Genomic DNA, 26,484 nt, shown 5'->3' on the forward strand with positions numbered 1-26,484 from the left:
ACACACACACACACACACACATAAAGGGCATGTCTCTTGGCTCATGTCCTGTGTGTGATTCTCTTTGCGAGATGTTTGTGATTTATTTAAACTCACAAATCTCAGGTCTCTTTTAGGGTCCCTCTAGATAGCCCCTCCACACACACACACACACACACACACACACACCTCCTCGGCTCAGAGGAACAGCGGCACGCTTTCAATTACATGCTTGATTTAGCTTGTACTACAGCGCGTACGCGTGGGAATAGGTCATTGTGGCGTGCAGGAATGGAGCCGCTGATCTATAACCTCATCTAAACGCTACACACACCACTATTTTGCGGTTTCAAAATTGTCTTTTGCACTTGGCTGCCTGTATCATTTTTGCTCACTGTTTTCATTTTCATCTATACCCATCATACACACACACACACACACACACACACATCTGGCGTGTTCTGCATGGACCCCTAAATCCTATTATTGGTCTCATGTGTACAGATAAGCTATAGTTATAACATAAAAGACCTTAATAAAGCCACTTACCATGTGTGTGTGTGTGTGTGTGTGTGTGTGAGTGTGTGTGATCTTAGCCACTTTCTCAGTTAACTCATCATTATTTTATACTGCTGAGTAGTGAAGAGGATGATGCAACAAGCTGAAATGTCATCTGCACTTTCTACACGCTCACACTGATACTCTAAAATTCAGATTTTACATCTTCACATAGTGATACACACTGAAAAAAGTTCTGATATCAACTGAAAGCTCAACTTTAATTATATAATGATTTTCTTCTTGTTATTATTATTATTTATTTATTTATTATTTTTTTTATTTAACTATTTAAGACTTCCTTGCAGCTGTGCCTAAGGTCTTTGTTGTTGAGCTCTGCTCATCTAACCAACAGGTGCAGGAGATTGGTGCGAGAGCGCCCCCCAGTGGGCAGTATGAGTGAGGACAGCGTTACTGAGCTCCCTTCAAGTCCTCAAGTAAGACTCCCTGCAGCCCAGCAAACAAGCTCCTATCTCTATGAGTGCAGTCATTTATGGTTGAAGTTATCAGTTGTACTGATGAGTCTCTATTATATGTGTTCTGTGTAAATTTAGAAAACGTGTGCACGCCATATGCTAATATGTTGAGGGTCCATGTGCTGGAATCTAAATGCTTTTTGAATGTGCGTGTGTGTGTGTGTGTGTGTGTGTGTGTGTGTGTGTGTGTGTGTGTGTGTGTGTGTGTGTGTGTAGTTCTATGTGGTATTGGAACATGGAGCAGGTAGCAGTGTGAATATGCTTCATATTGTGGGCTGTCAAAGGAGAAGAGTGTATCCATCATCTTCCTTAGAAACAGGTAACACACACACACACGCACACACACGCACACACGCACACACTCAGTCACATACACATCTACACACTCGTACACTTGCACAGTCACTAATATACTAAAACTCGTACACACTCTCCCAGTGCTACATTAAACTGTGTTTGCACTACTCACTTGTCTCCTGAAGATGTGACTTTAGCTCTGTGGCACTGAAAGATTTTGAATAACCACAACTAAAATATTTAACATAACCACTAAAATGTTTAACACAGCTACTAAAACATTTAAGACACTCACTAAAACATTTAGTAGGTTAGTTAGTTTACATGTTAAGTAACTCGCTGAGCATTCTGATGGGTAACAGTCTTACAACTGTTATGTTCTAGGTGAAAGTTTTCTTTCAGAAGAAGCAGAAACTCTTTTGAGAGACACGAGTCTCTTGGGCTTGACGAAGTGTCTGGGTTCCTGTGACATCGTACAGCTGGCAGAGAAACCTACTGAAAATCTTATTTCACTAGAGGACCCCCAGCCCAACATCCAGCCCAACATCCAGCCCAACACCCAGCCCAGTACCCAGCCCAACACCCAGCCTAGTACCCAGCCCAACACCCAGCCTAGTACCCAGCCTAGTACCCAGCCCAGTACCCAGCCCAACAACCAGCCCAGTACCCAGCCCAGTACCCAGCCCAATACCCAGCCCAGTACCCAGCCCAGTACCCAACCCAACACCCAGCCCAATACCCAACCCAGTACCCAGCCCAACAACCAGCCCAGTACCCAGCCCAACATCCAACCCAGTACCCAGTCCAAAGCCCAGCCCAGTACCCAACCCAGTACCCAGCCAAGTACCCAGCCCAACATCCAGCCCAGTACCCAGTCCAAAACCCAACCCAGTACCGAATCCAGTACCCAGTCCAACATCCAGTCCAACACCCAGTCCGGTACCGAATCCAGTGCTCAGTCCAACATCCAGCCCAACATCCAGCCCAGTACACAACCCAGTACACAACCCAGTACTCAGTCCTCCACCAAGCTGCAACATCTCCTCTAAACGCCCACCACATGGTACAACCTCCTGTCCACCTCCCTGCTGGCCTGAGACAGACGTAGACATGCACCACTCACAGACGTATGTACACACTGGAGAGGGATTCTTAGGGGAAGATAGTCTAATGCTTTTAGGGCCACAGAACCTGCACATGAGCTGATGACAGATGGCCGTGACCCAAAGAGACTACGTGAAGCAGAACAGACTCCAAACTGCAGTGGTCCCTGACAGTCATATTTAGTTCAGCTCTCAGTGGATTTGGTCTGATACCTTTTCCCTGCCTACTAACCCTGTAAATAGTATTTTATTTTACTAGAGTAGCTAAGAGTATGCTTTGTAGAATATTGCTGTTTTGAATATATGTAATTTCTACATAACATTGTGATATAGGTATAAATTCTGGAAGGCTGAAGGGTAAGAGAGGGAGAAAGAGAGTGAGAGAGAGACAGAAGGAGAGAGAGACAAGGAGAGAGAGAGTGTGGGTGAGACAGGGTGGGAGAGAGAGGCAGTCAGAAGTGGCTCAGACTTCTCATTGTTTGTTTAACCCAAAGAAATGGGTTTTTCTCCCAGAATTACTGTAGTGTCGTCACGGGCTGAAACTGAAATGAAGACTGCAGTACATGTAAAACTGTATTAGAATGACACAAATAAAGGCTTGGACATGCCAAATAATTGCCCATAGATATTTAAGCATGACCATTTAATAATATTGTGGTGTAGTGCACACTGATATATTTATATACTGCAATTCATATGTCTAAAAAGTATAAAAAAGTACAAGTGAAGATAAAATAGCCACTTTGTTAGGGATGCTACAGTCTCCGCATTTCTGCTGAGCTGAACAGGCAAAACAGATGATGAGGAAGAAACCCGGCACAAGTCACCCTCTTCTTCCTCCTTCAAAATCTGCTGGACGGTAAAAATGTAATACAGATGTAAACGATGCTCACCACGTCGTTCAGACTCCTCTGGGAGAAACTAGTGGTGATGGGGTTATTCTGAGATGTTTTTCAGTGTGTATTAGTCACAGGACTGTACACGTTACTTGTGTTTGTCTTGGTCAGTATTTGGTTTCATTTTCATTTTGGTGTTTCTGTCATTTCTGCATTTGGTGTTTCTCTTTGTCTTTCAGAACACATAACAAACGAGTGCTGGTGTCAAAAGTGAGAAACACCCATAGCCAGGCTGAATGTACCCAGATCTTTAGAGCTACAATTTAAAATGTAAACGCTGTCCTTCTGAAAATAGCATGACATAAGGTCCATGGGATTAGACAGACCGTCATTTAACCTCCATGTGAAGAGGAGATTGCAGGGTGTCCCTCTGGACCTGCTCTGAACAGAGGACACTGTCCTGTGATGCTCATAGTGTGGACGTACGGGAGACAACAACTGTCTCACAAACCTATAAGAGGTTTATATTTAAATTGGAGCGGGATTAGGGGAGGTGTCAGCCATGGATTAATAGGAGACATAGTCTGCTAATGCTAATACATATAAACTGGTTTCTCCTCCTATTCATTCAAAAGCACTTTGCTTGCACAGCTATATGGGACTTTTATCTGAAATGTCCTTTTTCTCTGGAAACTTTGTGTACTTCGCCATAATTTTTACTATCTCTCTCTCTCTCTCTCTCTCTCTCTCTCTCTCTCTCTCTCTCCCTCCCTCCCTCCCTCCCCCTGGCACTAAGTTCAGTGTACTGCTTTAAAATGTGTACAGGTAGTCAAAACTGCAGTACACCAGGTTTCCAGAGGAACAGGATGTTTCGACCAGGTCCTTCATCAGCTGAGTACCTCACTTTCCATATTGCTTGCGCAGCTTGTGAAGGACCTCTGTCCACGACACCATGTGCACTTCACTGCAAACCCCTCCTCATACGCCCACACCTACGCCCACACCTACACCCACACCCAGGTGCTATTGCTGGTCCATATGGCTATTGATTTTCTGAGTGGGTCCACTTATCTCTGTATTGCCCTCTATTACACCAACAGAGTCCAGGTTGTGGTGCTGGAGAGGGAGGTGTGTTCCTATAAAGCTGAAATCGGACTGTCAGTTTCTCTGATGAAACCCCACTCTAAGACCTAATGGGGTGAGCACCGGTCCTTTAACGCCCAGTGCTTTGATATTTTCACCTCAACCTGTCAGTTTGATGCCTTTTTCTAAGGTCACTGGCAACAAACTGATGGAAAAGGCTTTCATTGTGTCAATATATACGTTTTCTGTTACTAGATTTTTCTACCAAGTGAAAACAAGTATGTAAATAAATGAATAAAAGAGAAAAAAAAACAATGCATGCAGGTCTTATGTGAAGGTATTTTGTGGTTTTAGCGGTGAGATGAAATTTGGTTGTGCTTCCTCTCTCTCGACAGTGGAGAATTAAAACGAAATGATCAAAGGATGAACGAAATAATCCACCTGCGAGAGAGAAAAAGAGAGAGAGTGAGAGAGATTAAAATTAAGGAGAAAAGAAAGATATATAAAGTGTGTGGGGGGGCAGAGATGGGGTAGAGAGAAGAGAGGGAGTGCTCCTGTGTCCTCCGCTCTCTCATCTCCCATCAGATGGTGCGTGGTAGCTCTTTCTCCCTGTCCAAAAGGTGCACAGATGAGGGGACTAAAGCAGGAATTAGCAGCCCACTCAAAGGCTTTGGGTCTGATCCTGCAGGTCATCACGGGGCCCGTGGCTGCTGACCCACCCCCAGCCGCACGGATCTGCTGTGGGCTCTCCTGCACTTAGCAGCCGGGATAACGCATGAATATGGGCACTGAAGGCTTAGTGGCATCGACGAGCAGGCCTCTCGGCCCCATGAGTGTGTGTGTGTGTGTGTGTGTGTGTTGGCAGGGGTTGGGGAGGGGGCTCTGACAGGATGAGCTGAGTTGTCCGATATCATTGGTTGTAAAGCAGAAATTTTAATATGCCAGGAATTCAGTTTGTGACTATTCAGTTTGTGACTACTACACAAATATTTGTGACTATTCTACACTGTATTTCATTCATGATGTAAAATGAAGAAAGGAAGGTGTGCCCATTAGTTTTAGAAAGGAGGGCCAAAACTTTTAATCACGTTAGGACTCAAAGAGGAAGATTAATGTTTGCTCATGACTGGCTTTGGCAAAGCAGTGAAGATCTCTTACTGATACATGCACTCAATAACTACTGCTATGAAGAACTCAGTGGGACATTTCACAGTTAAATCTTAAGATGCAGAGTCTGCAGAGAGCCGCACAGCATTCTGGGAGTGCCGGCCATGCTGCCCTCTGCTCTCTCATTGGTCCTAGATGCTTGTCGCCACAATCCATTCAAATATGACACTTTGACCCCAGAGTGGTCTGATTGGGTTCTGGGGCAGTCGTGGTCCGGTGGTTAGGGAATCGGTCTTGTGACCGGAGGGTCGTGGGTTTGATTTGCAGCCCTGAGGCCATGACTGAGGTGCCCTTGAGCAAGGCACCAAACCCCAACTGCTCCCCGGGTGCCGGGCTAGGGCTGCCCACCGCTCTGGGCACGTGTGCACCACAGCCCCCTAGTTAATCACTAGTGTGTGTTCTAACTGCACAGATGGGTAAATGCGGAGGGCAAATTTCGATTGGGGTGAAAATCACAATTGACAAGAAAGTGACAACTTAACTGCTAGATGAAAACTGCACTAATTCCCACTCAAAAACTGGGGGCTGGTCGAGGTTTGGTGTGAACATCACCTTTATTTGAGCTGCAGGCTGTTTAGAGCTGCTAGTGTGTATTACACGATAGGGGAAAATGTTCCATTCCTCATTACCACTCACTTGTGAAAATGTATGGTATTCATATTTACAAATTACGTCTTTCACTGGTGAAAATTCATGGTTTTATATAGACTCAGAGAATAGAACATAGCAGGTGAAATAAATAGGAGATTATTCCACTCTGAACTGGAGAAAATCTGATGATTACCATTTTACATATCTCTATATACATGCAGCTGCACCTTTGCATTATATTTCAATGCAAAACTGACTTTTGCAGTTCATATAGCAGTCGGCGTTATCACGACCTCCAGCAGGGGGCAGTAATCGACAACCAAATCAAGAATTTGTAGAGTCCAGACTGAGCAGACAAGCCCTTACAGACTCATTACGAAACTTCTAAACGTGTTCATTGATTGGATATTAAAAGTCTATTCCTAAAAATAAAAAATAAAAAAATAATAATAGCTTTTACCAATTCTCCCTAATCAAATTGTTTGGTGATATTTAAAAAAATCTATTCTTAAAGGAACACTTAGTCAAGGCCTAAACTTGTGGCCCTTTGTTGATTTATGTTTAATATTGCTTATGATTATACATATCACTATAGTGAAAGAATTAAACAAACAAAACCTCGCCCCCTAGCCAATCAGACGCCAGTGCGTGTATTTACAGACCAGTGTTGCTCAATTTCGCTGATCTGTGGCTGAAATAGCACTGTGAATTAATGCGTGGCTGACATGCTGTTTGCTCACCACCACAAACACTTAGACGGCTCGCATCACACGCTCATTACGTACTGGTGTCATGGGAGTATGGGAGTATGGGAGTGTGGGAGTATGGGAGTGTGGGAGTATGGGAGTGTGGGAGTATGGGAGTATGGGAGTATGGGAGTGTGGGAGTGTGGGAGTATGGGAGTGTGGGAGTATGGGAGTGTGGGAGTGTGGGAGTATGGGAGTGTGGGAGTATGGGAGTATGGGAGTGTGGGAGTATGGGAGTATGGGAGTATGGGAGTGTGGGAGTGTGGGAGTATGGGAGTGTGGGAGTATGGGAGTGTGGGAGTATGGGAGTATGGGAGTATGGGAGTATGGGAGTGTGGGAGTGTGGGAGTATGGGGCGTTATTAATATTCATTGTGAACCGATGTACGAGAGGCTGAGTTTGCTCACATTGAAGAAATCTGTGAAATCTGTGTTAACTTACATTTATTTCATTAAGCTAAAAAAAAAAATGAATCAGATGGATTATAACTAAAACAGTCACAGGCAGAGACAAATTATTCATTTCTCTTTACCATCATGTTCAGGTTAATAATAATAATAATTAAAAAACCCTCAGCATAATGGCTAAACACACTGAGCAAAGGAACAAGAGAAGATGAACAAATCCTGAATGTTTAACCCACGTTATGTTTGACAAAGGCTTTTTAGGAAAAACGTAAGGAGAGTATAATACCCTTGTGACACTGTGATATATTTCTACACACAAATAGAAGCCACATTTGAATGTGTCCTGGGTTTGTTTTTTGGAAGGGAAGGGCACGCCCCCTTTGGGTGGGGCCGAACACTACTGTTATTGGTTTTTAGACCTACTAAATGTTTAATGTTCTTGCCACGGTGACACCATGTCTCAGTATTGTGTTTGTCAGATGGCTGAACCCTCTGAAGGTGCCAGACAGGCAGGAATGTGATGTGATCCAAACGTTACGTTTTTCTTATGTGATATTTTTCATTGATCTACAATTACTGATTATCTTATGGGAATGAGTATACGAAACACTTTGAACAGTCTGGTCAGATGTGAGAGTGAACTATAAACATTATATATAAGAGTGAACTATAAGAGTTATATATAAGTGAGCTGTTATGGTGAACTGAGTGAACTATAAGGGTTATCTGTAAGAGTGAACTATAAAGTTGATCTTTAAGAGTGAATTATAAGGGTTATCTGTAAGAGTGAAGAGTGAACTATAAGGGTTATCTATAAGAGTGAACTATAAAGTTGATCTTTAAGAGTGAATTATAAGGGTTATCTGTAAGAGTGAACTTTAAGGGTTATTTGTAAGAGAGTTATGAGAGAGAACAACCAGAGTGTATTGCAAGAATAAGCTTTAATAGTCTGTAAGAGTGAGCTGTTCTACAGTAATGAGAGTGTGTGCTGTAAGAGTGTACTGTCAGAATAGAATGAAAGTGATCTGTAAGAGATATCTGATGGTAAGTTGGTAAGTGAGAGAGTTGGTAAGAATGAACAATAAAGGTGTAGTGGGAGAGTGATTTTCTATTTAAGCAAGCCGGAAGAGTGAGCTATTAAGTGTGTGTGAGCTGGAAGCTGTGTTTACGGTGGGGAATACGCCACATGCTGTCCCAGGACAGAACAGAAGCACACACACGTGTTATTCTTCAGCGTCGTTGGTTCTTTGTTAAGATCATCTACAGATGCTTTTACATACAGTGCAAATGCACAACAGCACAATGACACCATTCATCACCAGACATCGCACGGTGAATGTACACACACTGCATGTTTAAATGTGCTCCAGGGTCCTTCATACAGGTCTGGTTTGGTCACAACCTCATCAGCTCTGCTGCTTGGACCATGACCCCTAGCCACAGGAAGCAGGCCATGCCCACTAGAGGGCAGTAGAGCCAACTAGCCCTTAGCTCATAAAGGTCGAGTGATTCCTATTCAGACAGGACAGACTGGCTAATCACTCAGGCACAAATGACCTGTCAGTGTTTTTTGTTTTTTTGTTGTTTTTTTTTTTTTACCTTTTAATTATGTGCAGTAAAAATGAATTTTCTAACTATGTCTTTTGTAAGCTTGTCTTTTGTGAATCTTGTGTCCTAAATGATATGCACATTAAAATGGGAAACTCGTAGTCCTGAGAGAATCTGGTATACTGATACTGATGCCACACGAAACACACAGTGACACGTCCTGTGTTATGTTAACCAGATCTGTCAGCATGGCTTTCTTACAAAACTACCTTTCACACTAGCATCTAATCAATAAAAAATTTAAACAGAACAATAACAATAACGTTGACTTCAATGATAAACATTTTAGACGTAACCACACAAATGTAAATTCAGTTCTTCATAATTTGCTCCCTTATATCTAGAATACGGTCTTCATTTCACAATCCCTTAACCTCATTTATTAAATTCATCTTCTGTTTTTAAACATTTTTTTAAATATAGAGAATAGCGTTGGCCACATAAACATCACATAAAGACACCTTTTTTTCAGTTACCATAGTAATAATTCATCAGTGCAGCTCTGTGAGGTCTCCTGGTAGGGGGGAGGTTAACTTCTATGCGTTAGTAGTACAGTATGCACAAGTTTATACCACAACCTCACCGACTTTATCTTTCCCATCCAAGCCTGTAAGCTCTCCCAAATTAAGACTCACCCAGCCATCCAAAAATACTCACACTGGTCATCTCTCATCTCTCATTCTCTCCATCTCACTCACGTATCTATCTTTTGGTACATTTCACTGTCTCTTTTTGGTCTTGTGGACGTAGGCCTCGAAGAAGAACTGACAGAACAGGATGAAGTAGCTGAGGTACATGAGGGAGGACCACGCGATGTTCTGCATGTGTGACGGACACTCCAGGCCCTCCTTCATCCACGAGTACACCAGGTAGTTGACCACACAGCCCATCACCATCTGCGTGATCTGCGTGATGGTGATGAACATGGCGAAGTTGCGCGAGAGCCTGAAGCCCGCGGCCTTGAGGGCGTAGTAAGAGTACATGACGGCGTGGACCAGGTAGTTCATGGTCATGAACCAGCCGCCCCCGGCCACCATGTCCTTGTAGGAGTACCAGGAGTACAGCAGAACCGTGATGTGATGGTACCAGTGCAGGAAGATCAGCTTCTGCTTGCGGAGAACGATGAACAAAGTGTCTCCTGAGAGAGAGAGAGAGAGAGAGAGTGAGAGAGAGAGAGAGGGTAAAATGAGGGAGATAGAATGAGAGAAAGAGTGGAGGGAAGAAATAAAAACGTGTTGTTATAGAGTGTATTTCCTCTGGAAGATGTAACACACACATGGCGCTCTGGGGTGTGGACATCACTGCACGGTTTTAACCAGGCGTTATTATGGAACACAATCCTGGCCGCGAGTTATTTATTTACCACATAACTGCCACATATTAAAACCTTATCTCAGATCAGTAGCTGTCCGAGAGGATTCCACGTCACGCCTCAGGCGTTGTACACGTTTGAATGTACATCTAGGTCAAAATTTATCACTGGGTCAACAGTAATGTGGTAGTACGACTGTTTGCCAACATAAAAAAGGTCAAAGTGTGCCAACAGAAACATTATTGTGGTCGCACTCTCCCACAAGCAACAGGCAACACAACTCACCAGCTTCACGTGTGCTGCGTTCACACGTGGCTTGTCTGATCAAACAGGCACAGTGATGTGGCAAACGGAGTCATTTCTTACCCTCTGTCATTTCTGGTGCAGGTGTGACGGATGTGAGATTAAACCAGATGTGCGTTACATCAGTTCTCAAGAGCGTCAGGCTTTAAACCTTCATCGCTGACGAATAACCATGATGATCATATAGTTTTGCCTTTTGCATTTATTTGAGTTTTTTCCTGTTTGTTTGTTTATAGGTCAGTTATATACTTTTGTACTGTACCAAATACCACTGAAGATTAGTATGAATGAGAATGTGATAATGTACTAAACGTCTTTGTTCATTGCCTGCTGAAATAACTACATTCACATGGGGACAGGAACAGAGACTCGTGTCAGCACAGATGTTTAACACCTGGACTTCCACTAGTTTGAGACATAGTGCAACCCTGGAGAGTCTTCAGCAGGACAGGTAAGTGAAACTTACCTTCGATTATCTTCACTTCTCTGTATGATTTATAGAGCGAGTCAGAATTGTGAAATTAACTATGCTTTTCTGTGACCGAGCAGCGTGCTCTCTGTACAGAGGACGGCCTCCTGAACACAGCCCAGCAAACACATTGTTTTACGTTTTATGAGTAAGCTTTATGGTTTTGCATTTGTTTTCCTTTTTAAAGGCTTTTGAATGTTTTTAAAGGCATTTTTACATGTGTGCAGACTAAAATGTGCATGGAAAATGTCTGTTCATAAATATTTAACTGCCAAATATTTTTTTATAACCAACAAAAACAGAGAAAATAGTATACAGTTAGTCTAAGACCATAAAACATTATGTGCAAAGATGACAGTATAACTAAAATTTATGTCTGCACATTTCTAAAAGTGTTCCATCGTGTCTAGAACAAAACACAAATCTTACAGCTGCGTTAGACAAGGCCAGCAGAAGAATCGGCCCTGACTGGACTGTCGGGGGCTCGTCATGTGCATCTGACACTTCATTTGCGTCTGTGTGTGTGTGTGTGTGTGCATGTGTTTGTGCATGTGTGTGTCCGTATTTATGTGTTTTTCTTATTTTTTTCCATTAGTGCCCGAGTGTGAGGGTGTGGATCATAGCCCATGTAACATTTAGCCCTAGGAGGGTAAAAGTTTGCAGAACTGGTAAATGTGTACGGCTACTCATCTGGAGACAAAATACACAGACGGACAAGATAGTCCAACCCGAGTTCCCCCGAGCGCTCCGCAGGGCGGTTCCTGCCAGGTGTCTCCACATGACCGTGGATGAAGCTCTCGTCGTAGGACTGGAGCACGCTGGGATAGATTCCCTGCACTGTGTCAACAGGAAGTATGTTCGTGCTAGACTGTATGTTAATGTTTGTTTTACAGTGAGAAGATGGAAACTCTGCTTGCTGAAGGACAGGTTTGTCAACCGTATAAAACTCCACTGGGAGAATGTGAACAAACCATAATAAAGATTTATTTAGACCAGGAGATCAAGTTTTACAAGGCTTAAAAAATCATCTAGAACCCCTTTTAGGAATTTACTGTCTATTGTTGTTTTTTCATTTATACCTATTATATATTCTGTATCATTTATACATCTGTTTGTGTGTATTGTGCCGTCCTGAGGGGCATTTCTCCCCCTCTGTTTAAGCCCCACTGTGAGTAGCAAGAGGCCAATGCACAACTAACTGGCACAAGCTCCGTTTCCAGGACTCCGTTCAGTTTTCCGGCAAAAACAGCTCGTGTAAGTTAGCCTCCTTTACACAACGTTACCGGGCACCGTTAGCCACTTATTTAAAGGCAGCGCTCCCTGAAGAGGAAGCAGTGCCTTCATCTGGAATCGATACTTTTAAAGGACGGGGAGGGATGACGGAGAAGCTCACCCAGCTCTGGTGCTTTGCTCAGCACAAAGGCGTACGCCCAGAACTTGCTGACTGGCCCGTTGTAGAAGCTCTGATCGCACACGGACTGCTGAAGCCCTTTCGTCATCAGGATGTACATCATGTAGCTCCCGGTCCGGACGGCACCGAAAATACTAAACACAAAACAGCAGGAAAGAATAAGATAAGGAGAGATAAGGTCTTAACCAGTACACTTCTCTTTAATTGTCCCCCTGCCCGCCCCATGCCCTAAATCCCACCAATAGGAGCCGAGGAACCAACCAGCCCAGCTGATATCAGAAGGCATCACACATCCCTGCTTTAACGTTTCCATGGTAGCCTGCTGCGAGGCGCGTTTGGTAAAAGCATCTGCTACGTGACTAAACGTGAAAGTGCTGCAGGCGGTGGAGTCAGGAATCAGTACGTAGTGCTATAGAGCCTCTTTCAGGTGGAGGCGGGGTCAGGAACACAGGAAGGAGGAGCTTCGCCTGATTAGGCGGCGCATGATAATTCGCATTACCATAAAAGTGCATAACAGTTGTGTTCTTCCCTGAAATGGTCACAAACGCTATAATGTATATTACTCTTCAATTATTACTTAAATCAACATTAACATATGTTACAATTATTTAAGAAATAGTGTAAAACAAACAAAAAATTAATCATAAATTGTATTTTTATCAAAAACAATGCATAATCACATGTGGGATGGTCAGAAGTGTGGAAGGCTGATCTGTACATCCTTATTATTAAAAAAAAAAATTATATACAAGAGCAAATTATGGGTACAATGATGTGTTTGTACAAAAGGGCAGATTCATAAAACTTGATGGTAACCACACTACACCATGCAAGGTGCGTGACATGGTATTCCAAACCTACTTATAGTTTCCATGGCGATAATAAGCACTCTGATGTCAGCCTACAGCTGAGGTGAATTCAAGCATGCCCTAGGTGAACGCTACTCAAATTTGACATGTAAATGAGGCTATGCATATTAATGAGACACTCTAAGAGACAGATGACCAACCGCAGTCGTGTGGCCAGTTGTACGTTGGAAATTGACACCTAAATATAACACATTTGTAACTTTCACAGAAACGGGAACTGTATGCAGTGAAGTTCTTCTAAATCACTAAAGATCTACATACATCCTCACACTTTATCTGTTTATAGCTTCTTCCTCTGTAACACATAAATGTCCCTGTGTGGCAAAAGTTCTGAGTTCCTACTCTAACAAGCCACCTTTCTCTTTGCATAATGTCCAATATTACAGCTGCAAAGTTTACTACTATGCTCACTCCCATCGAATGTGCCTTTTAAATAAATTAGCTAAATAAATGCATATTGTTAATGACTTGTTAATGACGTGTGTGACCAAAGCTTGTTAGAGAACAGATAATTGAACCCACAGAGGATTCTTACCAGGATGTTTACTGTCGGACAGGTTCCCGATTCGTGGAGCAATGTTCTATTATCGCAAACGTCATATGCAAAATGAGGACAAACTGTGATAACGCCATTTATCACACAAATGGTAGAATACAGCGACATCCCATAACTGAGGAAATGAGACTCACCATAACACCCAGTCCAAACAGATGTTCTTCCAAATAGAAAAATACCAAATATCATAATTTTGTTATTTTTCCTTATATATCTAATTCAAACTGGATTCAAACTGAAATGATAATTATCTCAAAATTATCCTCTCCAAAGAAATGTTGATTGAATCTACCTCTATAACAGTGGTTTTCAAATCTGGACCTCGATCTCCAAATTCAGATGTGGATTTTGTACTCCTTTGCTGCTGATTAAATGTATCATGTAAAACGGTTGGCCAGTCTGTTATGACACCTGACTACTGAATAACAGAGGGGGGGAAGCTTGGAGAACCAGGATCTGGATGATCTGGATCATTATGTAGAGGACCAGGATCTGGATGATCTGGATCATTATGTAGAGGACCTGGATCTGGATTATCTGGATCTTGATCTGGACCTATATGGCTGCTTGGTAAGAGCAGAACCCCAGGAAGGGCTGTGTGTTTACCTGAAGACGGCGAGCGTTAGTGACCACAGCACGAGTGGCTTCCTCAGCTCAAACTTCTCCCTCTGCTTCATCACATGGCGGCCACCCAGAATACAGGCTGCGTAGAGCGCGGAGAACAGGAAGGACTTCTTCCTGCACAAACGGAGAAGAAACAACAATCTTTCAACAAAGAATATTGGACAGTAATAAAATAATTTAGGAATCATCTTCCTGTATCTCTCTTTCAGGACAGCTCGTGAAAACACTGCAGTTTCTCTGCCTTTGCATTCCACCCAGAGAGACACAGGAGATGTCGCGGTCAGCCATAACTTTTCACACTGTAGCGCAGCCTCTCGACGTCAGACCCCGACCTGAATACACACACACACACGCCATATATATCCAGCTTGCTGACAGATCGTTTTCATATGTATTTTAACACACCGTTTTTTGCTCACTCTGTGAGGAGAAATAGATTGAGTAAATGGGGGGGGGGGGGGGGTTGGCGTCTGCGGAAACGCAGCAGTTTATGCTGAGTGATGGGTAATCAGAACGACAGAGTCATCAGCGACGTGTTTGCTACAGCGCCTTTTCTCACTCGCTGCCAGGACTCGAGCAGGAAAGTGTACTGACAGGCCCGGAGCCAGCAGGAATTATGGGACCCAAGACACCCCCCCCCCCCCCCCCCACGCGCTTTCACAAGATGACACATCGTTTGTTCTCTTTCCAGGAACGACTGTGTGTGTTAGGAACAGACACCCCTGCGTCCCTTTCCACAGAGAGGAAGAGTGATGGGAGAGGTGGGGAGAGAGAGAGAGAGAGAGAGAGAGAGAGAGAGAGAGAGAGAGAGAGAGCGCCCCATAATAAAGGAAGTATCGAATGCTGGACAGTTATTGTACCTGGTCTCTGATCTACAGTGTCCTGAATGCTCCCACAGACGTGTTTGCCCTCCGTGTCAAGACCGCATAGCGCAGACACACTGGTCCTAACTCTGGTCTTCCTCCCTGCCTACATGGGGCAGCTGTGAGAACACTGACCCCAGTCTGTGCAAAACAGTGGGGCCATTCTGCATGAAGTACCTCCTCCATCTTTGGCCTGTCATTGCATTGTTCTTTGATACAAAAGGGCATGGGCAGCCCCAAGGCCTTTCATGAGATGTGTTAATTCTGCAGCACTGTACTTTCAGATTACACCTTACACCGTTAGCCTCACGCCGCTAGCCTCGCAATGCGCTAGCCTCACGCCCCGCTACCTTCAGCAACCGTTAGCCTCAAACACCGCTAGCCTCACGCCGTGTTAGCCTCACGCCGTGTTAGCCTCACGCCGTGTTAGCCTCACGCCGTGTTAGCCTCACCCTTCTCTCTACAAATACGTATGTCCGATAGCCTTCACAGTTCATTTTGTTTACTTTGCCACAATCTACTGGGCACCAAAATATCTGAGGCTTATCAAATAAAAAGTAAATAAATAAAAATCTAGGGAAAACAAACAAAAAAAAAGCCTCCATGACACAGAAGGAAGTCGACACACACTGTTCTTACAAGCAAATCTACTTCTGGCTACACACCCACCAAATGGCACGTTTCAAAGGCCCCAGACGATTAAATCCAAATGGTGAGATGTAAACATATTTTTGTTTCCAGTAGTGGCACTAGTATCAGTGCTCAGGATAACTCCACATTCTTGGACTTGACACACCACTATAGCCTTGGAGGCAATATAAGAGACAATGTGTCCTTTACTCCTGTCTGTTAGAGCAGGACCATTTTACTCTGGAGGCCAAATCACAGTGAAAGAGGGCGGGTCATTTATGACCGTGAAAGAGGGCGGGGCAGGGGGCGGAGCTTGCATTTTCACTACATGTGTGCAAGTGAGGAATCTTACATGCTAGGTACACAAACCGCATAAAGCCCACACTAACCAAATACTCAGAACTGTAAAGCCCCACACTAACCAAATACATAGAGAAGTAAATATAATCCATGTAAAAAAAATAAAAAAATACAGTGAACATCTGAGCGATCATTCAGAAGAAGTCAATTCTGACTCTTGAAAATGCACGGGGTAGGCTACCTAAACAGATTGGGGTGTTTTAATTATGAAAATTGTGTATAATGATTTTAATAAAAATTTAATAAAATACAACAATATATAATAATTTTTTATATATATTTATAAAAGATGTTTTCTGGAAACTTGTCTGCATAGTGGTTTCATAGCATCCACAACAACCACTCATGTTCACAGGGCGTGCACACATACAGATGGAACACACACACACACACACTCACGCACTCACGCACTCACGCACTCACGCACTCACTCACGCACTCACGCACTCACTCACGCACTCACGCACTCACGCACTCACGCACTCACGCACTCTGTGGTCCAGAGTTGCTATGCTGTGACTCTCCTTGCTCCTGGGTCTCTTCCAGGTATCCAGGTATCCAGTTATGCTTTACCTGTCATTCCTGCGTCTAACACACTCATTACGATGTGGAGGTGTGAGGGTGTGAGGTGAGTCTGCGTCTTGGCCGAGACTTTTTCGCCCATCATGAGGAAAAGTTGGTTGGGCGATTGCAAGGTCATGGAGTTTTCGTCCGTTTCTTTTTGTTTTTTTGTTTATTCGATGGTTTTCAGAGCTGCGTACACCAGGCCTGTAGCAGACGGTGATGAATGACAGTACCTCCTGTGCCAAGCAGCATCTGGACAAGGACCTTCTGCACAAGACAGTGGATTTGCAACTTAAGAGTGCAAATAAATGACGGCGGGCAAACTCTGCGTCCTAATTGCAGTTTGAGACTAGTGATGTTAGCAGAATCTGCTCGGGCAGATCCGAGCAGCTGGTGGATTTTACTGAACACAGCACACCAGGGGGCGTGTCCTATACGTGCGGAACAGCTCAAATCTGCAGAGTCCGTGGCTCAGCACACACGTTCTGCTTGCGTTCAACCTGCACACGTGGACGTTCCTTTTTTTGTGTTTGTTCAGGTCTTTTTTTTCCTTTTGTCTTTTGCCGACTCACCGTTACCCCGAGAACCTCAGTAATGCAGTACACAGCATAACGTTATGGATCATTATGTAAACCGACCTTGAAATCCGAAAGACATTGTTGTGTGTGGGTTATCACGGTAGCTGTCGTTTTGGGACACGGAGTGTACGCACGAGGTAGAGAGAGAAGGTGAGCGTGACGGAGCGAGTTGAAATGGTGTTCAGGACGGCCCACCCACCACACCACCTTCTCCACGGCCACCGGACTCAAGAGATGCCAGAAAGGAAATAAGTCCTTCTGAGGTCACAGCGAAACACTGGCCGGGTTCCACATGCTTACGTTTCCTTGGAAAAGATAAAAGAAGGCCAAGGCTCTTTATTCAGGGCCTGTACCAGTGACATTTTAGCGTTTTTTATTTAAAGTAAAACACTAAGAATCATTAAAACTTCTTTAGAAAGAAAAATGACATCATATATTTAGTGACAGGAAAAAATAACGATGTCAAATACTAAATAATTTTATATCTATAACAAAACCACAACTAATATGGCCAGAGACTGCTAGACAGGCCATTGACTTCTTATGCAACCCTGGCCGTCTGTGCGTGATTCAGTCCTCTGTCCTCCCTCAGTGATGTGCCCTCTTCAGACGACCTTTACTGGTCATCTTCTCCTAGACTCCACACAGCCTGCATCTGGACAAACATCCTCACGCTGCCCATGTGACACGAAGTGTTAACAAACTGCCTGCTAGGGACAGTGTATAAATACACCCAGATTAGAGCGTGACCTATAGTTACCCCAGCAGAGACTAAGTCTCTGTCACCTGGAGCTCAGCACTGGGTGCAGAACAACTGACAGGTATAGTGGTCCACCCACCCAGACAAGATCGTTAACCACCACCAGTGTGTTTTGAAGATCAGAGTGAAGATCATCAATTGTGAGGATTTCGGATCTCTGTATTTATTTATGCTTTTCACCTGAATGAATGACTTCACAAGAACAGTATCAGCCTGTCAAGATAAATGGTCCATTCCTGAGCATAAGAGCGTTTCAAAACATGAACTTTCAGTATTGTCACTACAAATATGACAAATTCCATCTCAGCAAAAAAGGGATTGTTTCCTAACAAAGTAAACCGTAGAAACCCAGCCATTCAACATCATTTTAAAAAATAACTGCTGAATCAAATAAAAAATGCTGAATCAAACCCAGAGGAACTTTAATTTTGTTAATGAAGTGGTTTCTTTGAGCAGACTGGAATCATGTTCCAAAAAGCAGCCTGTTGCAAACTCAATATGCAGAAGCTTTGGACAGTGAGATTTGAATGATTTGCATCACATATCATAGTGACATACATTATATTGCCAAAAGTATTCGCTCACCTTCCTTGACTCACATATGAGCTTAAGTGTCCCATTCCTAATCCATAGGGGTCAATATGACGTTGGTCAACCATTTGCAGCTAGAACAGCTTCAACTATTCTGGGAAGACTGTCCACAAGGTTTAGGAGTGTGTTTATGGGGATTTTTCAACATTTTTCCAGAAGCGGCCAAGGGGTCAAGCCCAACTCCTGAAAAACAACCCAACACCATAATCCTCCCTCCACCAAACTTTACACTTGGCACAGTGCAGTCAGACAAGTACCGTTCTCCTGGCAACCTCCAAGCCCAGACTAGAGCATCAGATGCCAGATGGAGAAGTGTGATTCTTCACTCCAGAGAACACGCCTCCGCTGCTCTAGAGTTCAGTGGTGGCGTGTTTTAAACCACTGCATCCGACGCTTTTACACTTGTCTGCCATGGAAGTGATTGGACCACCTGATTCCGATAATTTGGATGGGTGAGCGATTACTTTTGGCAATATAGCGTATATCAAGACTAGCTATGGCTAATTATTATATTATTTACTATTGTCTTTTATATCTGCTGAATTAATTTGTCAGATGTAATTTTTCACATTGCATACATAAACACGCATACACGCACCCACACACTTTCAGTTGACTAATGCACAATGCATTGAGTCTCAAAAGGGCTAGTCATTTTTGCTGACTACAGCAACTGCCTTCTAGGCTGTACAGGACAGCTGACTAGATTGGTATCTTTAACCTTGAAGATGGAAAATGCCCAAGAGACAAGCTGCCATCTCTCATATCTAATAAGCAAATATTGTGCATGACAAATTCTGCTGTCAGTCCGCCTGACCTTCATGTCAGTCCGACTTCAATCATAGTATACAAATATCTAAGGTTTAAGTTATTTCATTGCTTCTCATTAAATATGCATTATCCTTTCTTTTAACAAAGACGTCTTCTGCTCCCCTGACATATGATAACTGGTACGGTTCTAACGTGTGGCTGGTTAGATATCCTGTAGTGATCAACTCATCTGGTCAGAGTGGTAGTCGGACGAACACAGGAAGTGCAAAACAACCTTCAAAAGGTGGTGGAACAGCATTCCAGTGAACAGAAACCAGTCCTGTGGACTCTGTGTCCTCCACAGAGTAGATCAGCCTGTCCAACAACTGCTTGCAATGTAACAGACGGGGTGGGACATTCATAGTTTGCATTCTAAGCAAATGCCATTCTTGTTACCCTAGTGTGTGAGTCTCACCCACCAAAGGCAATATTGTTGTTTGCATCAAGCTGGATTTTAAACCGGGACACGTCTCGTACTGTGACACACCTGGTACCTCACGCCTGGTACCGTGACACGGCTCGTACCTCACGCCTGGTACCGTGACACGGCTCGTACCTCACGCCTGGTACCGTGACACGGCTCGTACCTCACGCCTGGTACCGTGACACAACACGCCTGGTACAGTGACACGCCTGGTACAGTGACACGCCTGGTACAGTGACACGCCTGTGACAGTGACACGCCTCCTACCGTGACACGCCTGTGACAGTGACACGCCTCCTACCATGACACGCCTCCTACCGTGACACGCCTCCTACCGTGACACGCCTCCTACCGTGACACGCCTGGTACCATGAAGGATTTGTAGCTTTGGCTGCTGTCAGAAAGGCACCATGGGGCCTTAATACCAATCAACCTCCAACTCTGAGATCCCAGTGGTGCCGAGCACAAGTGCTACCTCGCTACCTCTCTACCTCGCCTGTGTGTCTGTGAACAGCATACGGCTAGTCAAGCACTGCCACAAACATTGGCTGCTTCATCTCCCCGAATTAAATGGTTGATAACATTTGTCAACATATGCTTTAATCTTCAGAGAGACAGAATCAAGATGTCTGGTAGCTCTGGCCACCATGGAGCTTTTCCCAGAATATTTGAACACTTGTAGAATGAGTTTCTTCAGACAGCCATGACTAGCCATTGTTAATATTCCACCGTTATGGCAAGCAGACATGTAAAACAGATTAAGTACTGTCCTAAATACACACGCAGATACAGGCAGAAGCAGTCGCTGATGTGGACTTGTGCTGGCTTTGTCATGCACAGCCTGTAACGGCGTGTAAAACCAGGTCCGTTTAAGAGAAAGCCTCAAGCAACAGCCAGAGAAACTGTTTTTCTCGGTGCGTAGACTGGACCAATCAATAATTATCCAGAATGGGGGGGGGGGGGGGGGGGGGGGGGGGGGATTAGGTGGTGTTGTAAGCCACTGATGTGGTACATGTATCCTTGTCACTCCTGAGTTATTGACCAATTTTATAAATTTTATTTAATCTCACAAAACTGTATTTCTCCTCCCTGAAGAGACACTGACATAATATAGGTGAAAGTATGGAAACTGAAGATTGTAATGACATCTACCGAGTCGTAGACTGCAACACAGCCACACCCAGTCCTGATTCACCTCCGCCATCGTGTCCTGCAGCTAGGGCTTGGAGATGTTGGAACACCGACTATGGGGCTACTGCATTCCACGGTGCACTCCCTCAATACTCTCCCCACTGACCTGAGATCAGAGACATCACTGGTCAAGGATGAGCTTACAAGGCTCTGCCTGTTAAGAGCCTGCAGTACGAACCGGATGAGCTGCTCAGAGTTGGACCTCCAGCACTACCGCATGCTAACACCAGGGCGGCATCAGCTTGGGAAGGCAAGGGTAGTATATAAAGAATAAATTAGGAATACGTGAAGGAGGTGAAACTAATAGAAATGCACTGTGGTGCTTATTGAAAGTTAAACACGCTGTGCCACAGGATCTGAGGACGTTTAACCTGAGCAGAAAGTCTGGCCAAATACAAACATTTTTTTAGTTTCAATTTAAAAACATCTAGGATATCTTCTAATATCCTCTGACAACTGGTTCCACTAGAAACATCATAATAAAGTCTCTCCATGCTTAGCTTTTACCTTAGGCAGGACCAGCCGGCTAGTTCCTCATGATCTGAGACTTCTGCCTGGTTCATAACGGTGCAGCATATCAGACAGGTATGATGATCCTACACCATTATGCAGTTCATGGACCAGTAGTAAGATCTTAGTCACTTTTATTTTAAAAAGTCTCCATATTTGAATATCAGAAGACCAGGAAAGACGTGGGAATGCTGTAGAGAGAGAAGGGATCTACACATAAAGAGTTATCCTGATCTTCTCCTGTTTTGTTTATAAGGACTTGATGGGTTCTTCTTTGTGGAGATGCTTTGGGATGGTTTGGGTGGTTGGCGAGTTTCAGCCCTTTATGTTTATGTATTAGATGCAGACGAGACAGGTGTGTCACTCCTCATTCAAGGCACAGGCAACAGGAGTGGCTAGTTTATCTTTATTCCACACCTTGTTCATACAACCTGACTGCTGTATCTGACCGTGCCCCTGTTTTCTATAGAAGTATTTGAAATTGCTGATAGTCTGTGACAATCTTAGCTGATAAACATTCAATTGCTTGTATCTCTGCATCTGCTCTCTGAGAAACCATGAAAGTACAACAGAGATTAAATTCTTCTACACCACATGAGAAGAAACACACTTAAAAACATCTATTAACACACTGCATTGTCTAACCCGACAACATTTCACTGTCTCCAAATCACTATAATGAATTCTGCATATACAGATCAGGTCGCAGAACCACTTGACAAGTCTAGGAGCTTACAACGAACAAGGAGATGAAACCAATAAACCATTAGCTCACAAATGACACCAGTAATCGTCATCACACCACAATCTGAAATTCTGCACATCGCGTGGGCTATCATTAGATCCCTGGGAGGGGGGGATCAATGATGAATTCAAGAGATTACAACTCTTTACAGAGATCTGAAAATGAAGTGTGTGTAATATAGCTCTGGTGGCTCCTTGGTCTCCTTTGCTGTGCCACTGGTCAGCTGTGATTTGGTTAATAAATTTGAGCTGACGGCTACTTGGCAGTTTTATAAAAACGTTTTTTTTCCTCCTCAAAATAGCCCCTATTCTAATTGAAACACACACTGAAGCATTTGAGTGAAAGACTGGCAGAGTCCTGTTTACAGACAGCTGTCTTATCCTTAAAAAACACATAGATCTCTAAACTGTGCATCATATAGTCCAAACAGCCTGTTAAATGTTGGTTATAAAATCACAGCCAAACATCTGGCAACGTGTCTATAAATTGCCTTCCCATAAACTATCCCTCCTGAAAGGATTTATTATTAAAACATTCAATCATCAGTCTTTGCTGAATATTTAATGTTATATATAACAACTCCACAGCCACCAGTGCATCGAGGTCAATTTCTGGATGCCAGAAGGTGACCTTCTGACCAGGAGGTGTGGAAACACCTTTTTTACACTCGAAATAATTCAGATTTGAGTCCAAGTTTATTAATCAAAACTTCTTTTCTCATACACTCAGTCATCTGTCAGAACTAATGATGCTCGATCAGGACAGTATGCTCTACAGTGTCAGGCTGAACTTTAAGTTCCACGTCAGGACTGGCCGTTAACGTCCACGTCAGGGCTGGCCTTTATCGACCACGTTGTTTGGCCTTGCCACAGACCCCCTGCAATAGCATTTAACTCCAGCACCCTCATCAAAGACATAATCGAATATGCACACAGACATATGCTGTATTTATAATGCAGATGATTCGCTTACACGTGCAACCTCTCCGTCATGCTCCTGCTATCCTCGTCTCTTTCACAGTCCTCGGTCACGTGTTAGGGTCTAAACTTAACCTTTTATTTTGGTGTGCATGTCATGAAAAGATTTTTAAATGTCCCTCCTTTCACTCACGCTATGGTTGATTTGACCCACGCTATGGCTGATTTGACCCACGCTATGGCTGATTTGACCCACGCTATGGCTGATTTGACCCACGCTATGGCTGATTTGACCCACGCTATGGCTGATTTGACCCACGCTATGGCTGATTTGACCCACGCTATGCCTGATTTGACCCACGCTATGGCTGATTTGACCCACGCTATGGCTGATTTGACCCACACTATGGCTGATTTGACCCACGCTATGGCTGATTTGACCCACGCTATGGCTGATTTGAAATGCTGTTATTTGCCATGTCTTTCTCTAGTTTCTCTAGTCTCCCTATTACATGAAATATAATCCCTAAACGGCCTAATTGTACCTTTTATATAAGGTAAAACACACCTTGGCCATAATCCCAGGTTTGGCTTTTGCAGAGGCCCAAACCAGTCAGTGGATCAGCACGCCTAGATTCCGTGTGCTGATAGTGGGCTGCCGATCATTCAATATTAATTGTATAGGGGACAGAGAGTTATTTACAAGTTTTAAAAAATGAAATAAAACATTTCCACACAGGAAAAGGAAGCCATGTATATACTGCATTGTATGCACAAGGTCAAATATCAGGGTTCGGATGTCAGTCAAGCTTAACTCAAAAAAGGGAAGCCTGCATTAGTAGTGTTTTGCTATCATAGGCATTACTAGTCATGGGTTGGGTCATGAGACTTTAGATGGATTTTACCCAATCACACTGTTTAAGGTTTGCAGGGAGGAGAAAACAAGGAAATAAAAACCAAAAGCAGACCACTAAAGACGTGAGAACCGGAACATAAACAACTGTGCAGCGTTTCCTTAGCCGTTAGATCCACCTAAGGCCGGTATTATTTAACTTAGTTCCTCCGGGCAACTACTGTACATGTAAACACACCTGTAAGAACCCCAATATCATTCAGGTTTATGCTTCCCTCGTGTTTATTCGCCATTGACACCACTGTAGAGCCATACAGTCATAATAAAAGCAATACTTTAACAGACCGTTAAAAACATTTGAAAAGCACCTCTCCATTTACCTCTCTCTTATTTATAACAAAGCCAGTGAAACAGTGCAGGCTCACCAGCGAAACCCAGATGCATGACCTAAATTACTCGACAAACCACTGAACTACTCCAAACGTTTGCAGTGGTGCGTAGATTCGCCTCGAGGGCCGCGCGCGCGAAGCAGCTCCAGTCATGACCACATCGAGGTCAGCTGTGATTGGTCAGGGCTCCGTCAGCAGACATCAGATGACGACTGTGATTGGCCAGCCGCTAGCGCTTCATACCCAGCCTCACTTCTTCTCCACGCGGTGGTAATGACACACACCAGCGCGAGGAGCTGCCAAGCCCTGCACACACACTGAACCCCAGCCGGCATGTTCGCGCGTGCAGCCCCTGCTGCAGGACTAAACGTGCATCACACATTCAGGACAAACAGTGTTGCATCCTACACAATAAAGTATTCGTCAAATTATAAGACGGGTCTCATAACCGCGTCTCGAGCCTCCTCGTTAATACCGACATCTCACTGATCATCCAGCTGTAATCTAATCATCGTACATCGGGTTTATCTGAGTAATCATCTCTGACGCACAGTGTACAAATCTATTATCATTTTATATACAAATCTGTTATGATCGGATGCCAATTCTCATTCATTTTGACTGCTTCCTAATCTGAAATGCACTGTGACTACACGCGAGTCATCACCGTAAACTGAAATATTCATTTCAGCACGAATAAGATCTCTTTACAGGATCATTTATTGAAACAGCAAGCCTATATACGCGACTGCATTAAAACGTATACTGTTCATTTAATACCCAAATGTGTCGATATGATCAAGCAGCTTCGTGTGACACGGGTAGACAGGTAAACCCTTCGATATAGGCGAGATAAAGTCCTCCGTGTGGAAGATCATCACCTTGACCTGTCTATCTGATTAGAGAGGACAGACAACACGCTTCACTCGCTAAATCAATGTGGGCAGCGTCTGTGGAAACGAAAGAAAGTGTCTGTGACATTGTGGCAACACTGGTTACCGGCCTTCCTTATTCTCAAGGGAAATAGGCTGAGATTCGGTACGTGATCCGGCGCTATCTGCCTAATCCCGGGTTCAGCTGTGATACTCCGTAATCTAGGCGGATATCTTAATCCCCATCTCTGCCATCTAAAACACACGATATCGTCTCGAGTGTCGTCCACAGTCGTCCTGATCTGCATGAACCTACCAGTTTTCTTGCATCCATCGGATCGCCTCGTCCTCGTTGAACTGCCTCTCGAACTCGTATTCTTGCAGAGCCAATACAGACATGATCCCGCAGCTCCCTGTGGACGGACACACAACAACGGTTCGCCTTGTTCGCCTCGTAACGAGCTCTGCTCAACCTCCCCGTGTCCTCCTTGCATCTCCTACCTCCGCTCGCGACTCGTCGAGCTCCTCTCGGATGTCAGCCTTGTGTGTCCTCCTCCTCTCGCCGGCATACGCCCTCTGAGCTGTGGAGAAGGTTCACGGTCCTAACGCCGCAGAGCTCTGATGTTTCTCCTCCCACGCCTCGCAAAGCCGCCCTCGTTGTTCAGCCCGCGGACTTGTGCGACCTTTGGCACAGATTTACCAACGATCGGATATTTCTATCAATGGAGACGCCAACAATTCGGTCATAAGCGTATAGTGGTGTGATTATTTCTCGTCTAGACCAAGTGTAGGATGTGATGAAATTACTGTATAACACGAGATAGACTATTACATCATTGGATTGGATGCAGCTTATCACCATTATCTCCTATCAGTCAGTTTGGCTGCTTGCTAAAACTAAGTTCATCGGACATATCTCGTCTTATATCTAGCATCACCACTACCAGTTAAAGCGGCGTAGATGACGCTGCTAATGAATCGCGCTCAATATTAAGAAGTTAGACAGGTAATTATAACTGAAAAGGGCGTGTC

General features: G+C 44.0%; 2 protein-coding genes across 4 annotated transcripts in view; one reads left to right on the forward strand and one right to left on the reverse strand.

Annotated features, from left to right (window-relative positions):
* Positions 1-4,627, forward strand: part of egf (epidermal growth factor) — a 25,694-nt gene extending 21,067 nt beyond the window's left edge. For both annotated transcript variants that reach the window (XM_077021115.1, XM_077021116.1), the window contains exons 20-22: positions 893-974; positions 1,230-1,332; positions 1,695-4,627. In XM_077021115.1, the coding sequence (XP_076877230.1) occupies positions 893-974; positions 1,230-1,332; positions 1,695-2,359 (850 nt within the window). In that variant the 3' untranslated portion in view covers positions 2,360-4,627. The remainder of the gene's footprint in view (positions 1-892; positions 975-1,229; positions 1,333-1,694) is intronic.
* Positions 4,628-8,165: 3,538 nt separating this feature from the next.
* Positions 8,166-26,410, reverse strand: elovl6 (ELOVL fatty acid elongase 6). Of its 2 annotated transcripts, XM_077021117.1 has the most exons (5): positions 25,954-26,410; positions 25,769-25,865; positions 14,378-14,509; positions 12,329-12,480; positions 8,166-9,989 (listed from the first exon to the last, which is right to left on the reverse strand). In XM_077021117.1, exons 2-5 carry the CDS (start codon positions 25,849-25,851, stop codon positions 9,571-9,573), a joined length of 786 nt encoding a protein of 261 aa, XP_076877232.1. In that variant the 5' UTR covers positions 25,852-25,865; positions 25,954-26,410; the 3' UTR covers positions 8,166-9,570. The 2 variants fall into 2 exon arrangements, with proteins under 2 accessions (XP_076877232.1, XP_076877233.1); XM_077021118.1 differs by lacking the exon at positions 25,954-26,410 and having other exon boundaries at positions 25,769-25,947.
* Positions 26,411-26,484: the final 74 nt, after the last annotated feature.

This window comes from Brachyhypopomus gauderio, chromosome 11, assembly GCF_052324685.1.
Source record: "Brachyhypopomus gauderio isolate BG-103 chromosome 11, BGAUD_0.2, whole genome shotgun sequence".
Lineage (NCBI taxonomy): Eukaryota > Metazoa > Chordata > Actinopteri > Gymnotiformes > Hypopomidae > Brachyhypopomus > Brachyhypopomus gauderio.